This window comes from Ranitomeya imitator, chromosome 1, assembly GCF_032444005.1.
Source record: "Ranitomeya imitator isolate aRanImi1 chromosome 1, aRanImi1.pri, whole genome shotgun sequence".
NCBI classification, from domain to species: domain Eukaryota; kingdom Metazoa; phylum Chordata; class Amphibia; order Anura; family Dendrobatidae; genus Ranitomeya; species Ranitomeya imitator.
In genome coordinates, this window is record NC_091282.1 from 957,380,934 (window position 1) to 957,390,508 (window position 9,575).

The window sequence follows — 9,575 nt, forward strand, 5'->3', positions numbered from 1 at the left end:
GAGTAAAATGTACATTGTTATTTTATTCTATAAACTATTGACAACATGTCTCTAAAATTTAAAGCTAAAAATTTTGGATATATTTGCAGCAAATGAGAAATCGACAAAATAATAAAAAAGAAACAGTGCTTTCAGAACTCAAATAATGCATGCTTTCCACCAGTCTTTCACACTGCTTTTGGGTGACCTTATGCCACTCCCGACACAAAAATGTAAGCAGTTCTTCTTTGTTTGATGGCTTGTGTCTATCCATCTTCCTCTTAATTACATGCCAGAGGTTTTCAATGGGGTTCAGGTCTGGAGATTGGGCTGGCCATGACAAGGTCTTGATGTGGTGCTCCTTCATCCATGGGGCATTGGTGAATTGTCCTGCTGGAAAAACCAGTCCACAGAGTTGGGGAACATTGCCTGAGAAGGAAGCAAGTGTATTTCAAGGATAACCTTGTGTGCGGCTTGATTCATACGTCCTTCATAAAGATTAACCTGCCCAATTCCAGCCTTGCTGAAGCATCCCCAGATCATCACCGATCATCCATTAAATTTCACAGTGGGTGCAATACACTGTGGCTTGTACTCCTCTCCAGGTCTCCGTCTAACCATTAGATGACCAGGTGTTAGGCAAAGCTGAAAATTAGACTCATCAGAGAAGATTACCTTACTCCAGTTCCCTATGGTTCAATTCTTATGGTCTGGTCAGCCTGGCTCTCCTTTGCTTCTCATTGAGGAAAGGCTTTTTACTAGCCTGCCTCTAGGAGCCTGTTACGAACTGTTCTTGCAGTGCACTTCACCTCAGCTGCCATTTGCCATTCCTTTTGTAGGTCACTTGATGTCATCCTGTGGTTGCTGAGTGACATTCGAATATTCGAATAAGATGACAGTCATCCCGGTCAGTGGAGAGTCGCTTTCACTCTCTGACGGTCTGTAGCTTAGTTGTCCTCAATATAAAACCTACAAGAGAAAAAAATGAGCAAAAACCCTGCTGTAAATAAGTGAAAAGTGCATCAAAAATAGCATAAAAGTCATCCCACCACGTCAAGGTAACTCTGATCGGGACAGTCCTACACTGTCTATTATTAAAAACCTTACCATGTGTCAATGTTGACCTCAGTGTGAATAAGGGCAGACAACAAGACTGGGCCCAACCAGTAGAACACCAGCCTGGGGGAGCTTTATATACAGTGTCCATCTCAGAAAAGGGTGGCCACACCCCAGCTTGCACAGAATGCAATAATACAATGAAAAAAAAATTGAGCTTGAGTTATGTTGGTACACATGCAGCACATAAACGCATGTTCACATTGGCCGTAAAACATATAAAGCCTGCAAGAGAAAAAAAATTTGCAAAAACCCTGCTGTAAATAAGTAAAAAGCAAAAAGTGCATCTAAATAACACAGAGTTTTTAATAATTACTTAGTTTATTACCAAAATCGCTGTGTTATTTAGATGCGCACCATGACGCGTTTTGAAAACCCCTGATGTGCCTAAACAGTGAAAATCCCTCACAAGTGACATTATTTTGGAAACTAGACCCCTCAGGGAACTGACCTAGATGTGTATTGAGCACATTGAACCCTCAATTGCTCCACAGAAGTTTATAACGTTGAACCGTAAAAATAAATAAAATCTAATTTTTCCCACAAATGTTTTCAGCACAAAATATTGCAATATTGCATTTTCATAAGGGTAACAGGAGAAATTGCACCATACAATTTGTTATGCAATTTCTCCTGAGTACACCGATACCCAATATGAGAACGAAAACTACTGATTGGATGCATGGCAGCGCTCGGAATGGAAGGAGCGTATTTGACTTTTTGAATGTAAAATTTCCTGGAATCATTAGCGGACGTCATGACCCATTTGGAGAGTGCCTAAACAGTGGAAACCTCCCCACAAGTGACCCCATTTTGGAAAATAGACCCATCAAGGAATGTGTTTAGATGCATGGTAAGCACCTTGAACCCCCAGATGCTTCACAGAAGTTTATAACGTTGAGCAGTGAAAATAATGAAATCATATTATCCTCACAAAAATGCTGTTATAGCCACAAGTTTTTTAATTTTTATAAGGGCTAATAGGATTTTTTTTTACAACAAACTGAGGTCCATTTTTCCTGAGTGTGCCAATATCCTACATGTAATTGATAAATATTTTTCAGGCACAGTGCAAATCTCAGAAGACAAGGAGAGCCAGATTTTACTGTTATGGTTTGCAGGTACCATGAGCCACTGGAAGAGCCCATGAGGTGCCAGAACAGCAGAAAACCCCCATAAGTGACCCCATTTTACAAATCATACCTCTCAATGAATTCATTTAGGGATGCAGTGATCATATCGACACCACAGAATTTTAAACCATTGAACAATGCGGAAAAAATAAGCTAATTTTTACCCCCTCAAAATTTAGTTTTGGACCCAGATTTTACATTTTCCCCCCTCAATTGACCCCATTTTGGAAATTATACCCCTTTAGGAATTTATTTACAGGTGTTGTGCTGATTTTGACTCCATGGGTATTTTCCAGAAACAAGCAGCAATGAATATTGCCAAGTGAAAATTGCAAGTAGCCATTGTAGTGACCAGCATGCTGTAGAGACCAGTGTGTTGCAGTCACCAGTACATTATGCACAGTCCGTGCTTCTGGAGGCAAGCACCCATTAAGTTACGGTAGGCGGGCTCTCATCACTTCAGAAATGCCAAACGTGGAAGCTATATGTGGTTTAGGTACACTGTTTTCAGTAGGGAGGGGGACATTTGGATTTGGGAGCACAGAATTTACAGATATTCTTTCGGCGGTTGAGGAGCCATTTTACTTTTCCACAACCTTTGTACTACCAGTAACGTGGAAGCCCCCTATATTTTTGTCAACAGATGACAGACCTGAGTGAGGACTTGCTTTTTTTGTGGATTGAGTTGAAGCTTTTATTGGGAACATTTTACATAACGTTTGGGATCAAATTTATCTGGCGCTCTAAGCTGATCATTTACTTAGGGGTTTCCATCTAAATCTCTGAGTTATGTGATTCAGGTGAACCTCTGAGAGATCCATTCACTATAATGAGGCAGCAGAGTTACTATGGACTAAGTCAGGCCTCTGTTTAGCATTGTACTTCTTTTCAGAAGTGCACAACACTGTAGCCGACAGCACTTTTATGCAATCCTAGAAAAGACGTACACTGCCGGATCACAGGTCAGACGGCATCCACAGTGCCTCCATCTGCCTCATTATAGGGAATCTTCCGCTAGAGCTTGCTTCCATCTGAATCACACATTTCAGAAGTTTACACAGAAACCCCAATGTAAGAGCTTATCGCAGAGCGCAGGATAAATGTGTGCCAAGCCTTACTGCGATCTTTCTAAGACAGAATGAAAAAATGAACAGTAGGTGAAGAATTGGTTTTATTTATGTTTACGCTGTTCCTCGTGTGGTATAAGTGATTAGGTGACTTTCTTCTTCGGGTTACAGTGAAATAGTTTTTGCACCACCACATTTTGAGAGCTATAATTTTTCCATATTTTGGCCCACAGAGTTCTGTGAGGTCTTGCTTTTGCGGAACGAGTTGACGTTTTTATTGGTACCATTTTCGGGCACATGACATTTTTTGATCGCTTTCTATTCCGATTTTTGGGAGGCAGAATGAAAAAAAACAGCAATTCAGGAATTTCTTTCTTGGGGGGTTTATGGCGCATGGGACGTACTTGGACGATCCAACATGACAATGATCCAAAACACAAGGCCAAGTTGACCTGTCATTGTCGACAGCAGAACAAAGTGAAAGTTCTGGAGTGGCCATCTCAGTCTCCTGCCTTCAATATCATTTAGTCACTCTGGGGAGATCTCAGGCATGCAGTTCATGCTATACAGCCCAGGAATTTACAGGAACTGGAGGCTTTTTGCCAAGAAGAGCGGGCAGCTTTACCATGTGAGAAAATAACGAACCTCATCCACAACTACCACAAAAGACTTCAAGCTGTCATTGATGTTAGAGGGGCAATACACGGTATCAAGAAATGGGGTATGTGAGCTTTTGATGAGGGGCAATTGGATGTTTTAGGTTGTCGTTATGATTTAAAAAGAGAAAACACAGTAGTGTGACAATAAATGGCTTCATCCAACCATTAAACATGGGTGGAGAAAAAGTTTTGTGTTATCATTCATATTCTCCGATAAAAGGCCAAGAAAGCAAAAATTCTGCCAGTGTAACTGTAGCATAAATAGACAGTTAAAATACAAAAACTTCTGTCAAAAAGATAAAAGCTCTTGGTGGATTATTTTACACAGGGAAACATGAGAAAGCTAATTGTCTGCATTAATAGCTTTGTGCCGTCATAAAGTTTGGCATATTGTGAACTACGTACTGTGCAATCAATACGCAGAAAATCAGGGCAAAGTTTAGCACTAATGAGGAGAGTCCTTCAGGAGGCAGAGGAGATCTATTAATTAACATCTTGACTTCAATCAGACTTTAGTCAGCCACATCACATGGTGATCAGCCTATAGATAACAGGAGGATATAAATTGGATGGAGACACACAGATCTGCATCTCAGGTTGATCATTCTGTGCATCCTAGATCTCACCTACAGCTGTCATCATGACCTTTAATGGAACCTGGAAAGTTGACAGGAGTGAAAACTATGAAAAATTTATGGAAGAAATGGGTAAGTTACTGACACTCTTCCATTTCTTCACTTAAGATCATGGATTAAAAGGTCTCTCTAACAGCAAATTCCAAAGGGTTACACAGAGCTCAATGGAAGAAAAATACAGAAAGGCTTAATTTAGACAAATGCTAAGTTTTGCCAGTTAGAGGTCTAGAGGTGCCGAAGAATTAATTTCAGTCTTCTATTCTCTTCTAAAATTCACTATGTTTTCTCATAGGTGTTAATGTAATGAAAAGAAAACTTGCTGCACATGATAACCTGAAGATCACAATCCAGCAAGATGGGGACAAGTTTAATGTGAAGGAGTCTAGCACTTTCAGAAGCATCGAGATCAACTTCACCCTTGGGGTCACATTTGAGTACTCTCTTGCAGATGGCACAGAGCTCTCAGTAAGTGAAAATATAATCTTTGATGTAAAATCTCAATATGGCATGGCTAGCATGGTTTGGTTATTGTTACAATACAATCTTTAAACTGTGACTAGAATATAATTTGGGGTGTAATCTAGGGAACATGCAAAAATTATTAAAAAAGAAATTCAACCCGTAAGTTCTGAATACCGTCAGAAAGCCCATGGGATGTTACGGTGTTTAGCCATCAGGACATAAAGAGAATCATTTACAAACTATATCCGAGCAGAAAAACTAGAAGTGCACTCACCACGTTCCTTCCACATTCTCCCTTAAATTTACCTGCATGCATTTTCAATAAAGGCTCGTAACTTATAAGGACTGGTGAGTAGTGTTGAGCATTCCGATACCGCAAGTATCGGGTATCGGCCGATACTTGCGGTATCGGAATTCCGATACCGAGATCCGATATTTTTGTGATATCGGGTATCGGTATCGGAAGTGTAAAATAAAGAATTAAAATAAAAAATATTGTTATATTCACCTCTCCGGCGGCCCCTGGACATCAGCGGGAGGATCCGGCGTCCGGCACGGCTTCTTTCTTCAAAATGCGCGCCTTCAGGACCTGTGGAATGACGTCCCGGCTTCTGATTGGTCGCGTGCCGCCCATGTGACCGCCACGCGACCAATCAGAAGCCGCGACGTCATTCCTCAGCTAAAGTCCTAGAATGAGCGCCTTCTAGGACCTGAGGAATGACGTCGCGGCTTCTGATTGGTCGCGTGGCGGTCACATGGGCGGCACGCGACCAATCAGAAGCCGGGACGTCATTCCACAGGTCCTGAAGGCGCGCATTTTGAAGAAAGAAGCCGTGCCGGACGCCGGATCCTCCCGCTGATGTCCAGGGGCCGCCGGAGAGGTGAATATAACAATATTTTTTATTTTAATTCTTTATTTTACACTTTAATATGGATCCCAGGGCCTGAAGGAGAGTTTCCTCTCCTTCAGACCCTGGGATCCATGAGGATACATTCCGATACTTGATGTCCCATTGACTTGTATTGGTATCGGATATCGGTATCGGCGATATCCGATATTTTTCGGGTATCGGCCGATACTATCCGATACCGATACTTTCAAGTATCGGACGGTATCGCTCAACACTACTGGTGAGTGCACTTCTATTTTTTCTGCTCGGATGTTCGTATTTGAATCTTTATGGTGCACCCAAATGTCCGTTTTGGTGTCTCACGGACCCTGCAGCGGCACACAGCAGTAGGCATTTCGGGGAAGTCAGGGTAGCGGTTATTTTTTCTGTTATACTGACATTTACAAACTATAGATGCACATACACATTTCATGAATGTTGGCTGCACCCTCCAAGAATGTAATATGTGTAGATAGTGTCCCAACCCTTTGCAATGGCAGATGTCAGGGGAAAAGGAGGATTGGGTTTGTAGGATTTGTTCTCACAACATATAACCCTGCTTTTCTCGCTCTACCAATTATGTCTCTGGCAGACAGCAGTCAATGTGGATCCGATCGTGGACCACAATGCATGGTCTGGCTTTGGGCCTCCAGACCCAAGCGTGATGGTCTCAAAAAAACATGAATCTGGCATGCTCTAGTCAGGAGAGTTGTGGGCTGTCTAGGCAATTCGGTCTGTTCTCGAACCAATTTGCACGGATGTCTCCATGAGCCCTTAAGAACACATGCACACTTAGTTTGGAACTAAACATAAAAGTGAATGGGGGCGGGTAGTATAGCGATCAATAGCTGAACAAGCATTAGCTGATCAATAGCTTAACAAGCATTCCTCTGAGAGCTACCTAGAGGTGTATGACTAGCTAAAAGGGGTTGACCCACTACTATGTATCACATCCACTGTATTTATCATATAAAAGTATATTATTTGCAATTTACTTACTGCTACAGGAAACCTGTCTGGTACCTCATGCTCGCTCATTGCATGTTTAACTGTCATATGCCTCTCTCTATACACAAATAGTGAGAGACCTGCCAATTTTGCTCAGCCGGATGGCGAGAATCTGGCAATTAGATGCTGGCAATGAAGGAATCTCTATTTGGGCAGTATGAGTCACCTGATTAACTCCCCTGATTTAAAAAATATATATATTTAGTGAAAGATAACAACTTTTATTTAGTATGGCACCACCTGCCGGTCAAGCTGCATAACAATGTGCATGTCCATTTAATAGAGGGCAGGGTAGAAAGCTAATTCTATTGGCTGCTCTGCTGTACACAGTGAAGCACTGTAGATATTAGGCTGCGGGAGGGGGAGGTACTAAGCATAAATGTCCACCAGCACACAGCCCATTACCGGGACCCGAACATTCTATACACTTTGAACACCAGGAGACGCCATACTAAGTAAAGGAAATGCCACAAACTTTAACTTGATTGTTTTTAAAAACATGAGAATTCCAAATGTTGTTCATGTTTTATGGTCTATACACTGGATGTTATATATAACGGTGGGCAAACCTCATTAATTTTAAATTCCAATTGTTACGCTTGTAGCACTAATACTATAGATTTACATTCTTAGCCCTCGCTCACATGGTCGAGTGCTAGCTGATGTTTTAGTAGATAGCACTCGGCCCAATGTTATACTATGGGGCAGCGAAGATCAGCGATTTATTTCATACTGATTCGGCATGGGAAAATAATTGCAACAGCCCACACTTATACAAGTCTATGGGTGCAGGAAAAACATTGGATGTCATCCATGTGCAGTCCAATGTACGCGCACAGAGACGATGGAGAAGATGGAGAAATTAAGTTTTCCGTCTTCTCTGCACCTGTGCTGCAATTTTCTCACTCGAGTGAATTGTATCACACTCACGATTTGACGGAGTTTGAGCCGAGTGTCATTTGCAAAAATATGCCCAATTCCCTCACATGAGAGAACATATGCCAGTGTGAGGGAGTCCTTAGGTTGGAATACGCCCTTATTTTTTAGTCACTGGTGAAATTAATAAATTAGACATTAATAAATTAGACAAAAAATACCAGAGCAAAACAACAACTAGGATGTTAAAATTAAAATGTGGCATACCAACCGGGGCCAGAGTCACATTTGTCTTTGCATTCCTCTATAGCTAGATCCCTGTAGTATACATAATATATACATCACTGATATAAAGAGTCATTATACGTTATGTTATGTCTTCATATAACTCATAGTGTGATGAATGTGATGTTAGCTATTATTCACAGCTGTATCACTGAATTCTGCACTTTCTTCCCACCACCAGGGCGCCTGGGTAATAGAGGGAGATAAGCTTGTAGGAACATTTGCCAGGAAAGACAACGGAAAACAACTGAGGACAAACAGAGTAATTATTGGAGATGAACTTGTACAGGTGAGTTTTAAGTATTTAGTATTTTCTTTTGTGTACTTTTAGTTCCGTTTGTGCATATATTTGCCCACTTTAGAGATTTGAATACCAAGATGGTGGTGATGGAGTTAAAGAAACTGTAGCAGACTATAAAACTGCAAAGTAGATTTCTGTTATGTTTGCACAAAGATCCCTGACTGGAGTGGCATTTATGGCAAGGCGCAAGGATGGCACACACAACTCAGAAAAGGCACCAAAACCATTAAGAACCATTTGAGCATCTTAATGCATTCGGTGCCTTCTACTCCAAAAAGGCTGGAGAGTGTTTTGTGGTGTTTGCTCCTCATCAGTGCAAAGCAGAAGGTATGATTTAGCTGGGTAAGAAACCTCTGACAAGGGGTCTAATGGATAATATTTTTCCTTCTGGGCAGTGACATCTAGGGTTAAATTGACTAACAGGCCATGCAATGCTTTTCAGGAAATGTAAAAGATATACCGTATATAGCCTGTAATTCTCATCACACCAACATAGCACTCTTCACAAGGAGAAATGTTCCAGCTTAGAACGTTTTCACTACTTGAGTAAAACACAATGTTCCTCTGTATATTCATCAGAGATATGCTAGTGGTGCTTAGGAAACCTTGCCTTGATGTAATCAATGTACATAATTTCATGTTTATGCCATTTCATCTCATACATCTCTATTGTCTTTCAGACCTACGTCTATGAGGGAGTTGAAGCCAAGAGAATCTTCAAGAGAGCCTAAGCCATATCTGAAGCAACTGGAAAAGTTACAGACCCTGACACCAATACTGCCCGCTATAAAAGAGCAAAGGACTACATCATTAAGTCATCCATTGTATATATTAAAGATAAACTTTATCTACTTGACATCCGAGTCACGTTTTCATTTTCAGTAATAAAAAACAACTATTGCTTCAGTAGTCTGCAGCTCATGTACAGTGATGAACATCCTGGAACAATCACAGATGTGTCTTTAAGTTCTAGTATCTCAGGGATCAAAAAGTTTAACTTTAGCTTCTTCCTTCAAGTCAATGGGTGATTCATGTTCTACATTCTAAAAGCATCATGATAAATCTGCATGCACTGATCCTATACATTGGTCCTTGTGAAACGTTGGGCATCCTATTGATCCCTGCCTTAAAAGTCAGTTACGGCTTTATATATGCCCCTTCAAG

At 41.1% G+C, this 9,575-nt stretch overlaps 1 protein-coding gene across 1 annotated transcript; it reads left to right on the forward strand.

Annotated features, from left to right (window-relative positions):
• The first annotated feature begins 4,505 nt into the window (after positions 1-4,505).
• LOC138656625 (fatty acid-binding protein, intestinal-like) lies at positions 4,506-9,267 on the forward strand. Its single transcript, XM_069743737.1, has 4 exons — positions 4,506-4,661; positions 4,882-5,054; positions 8,292-8,399; positions 9,092-9,267. The coding sequence occupies exons 1-4, from the start codon at positions 4,595-4,597 to the stop codon at positions 9,140-9,142; spliced, it is 399 nt and encodes a 132-aa protein (XP_069599838.1). The 5' UTR covers positions 4,506-4,594; the 3' UTR covers positions 9,143-9,267.
• Positions 9,268-9,575: the final 308 nt, after the last annotated feature.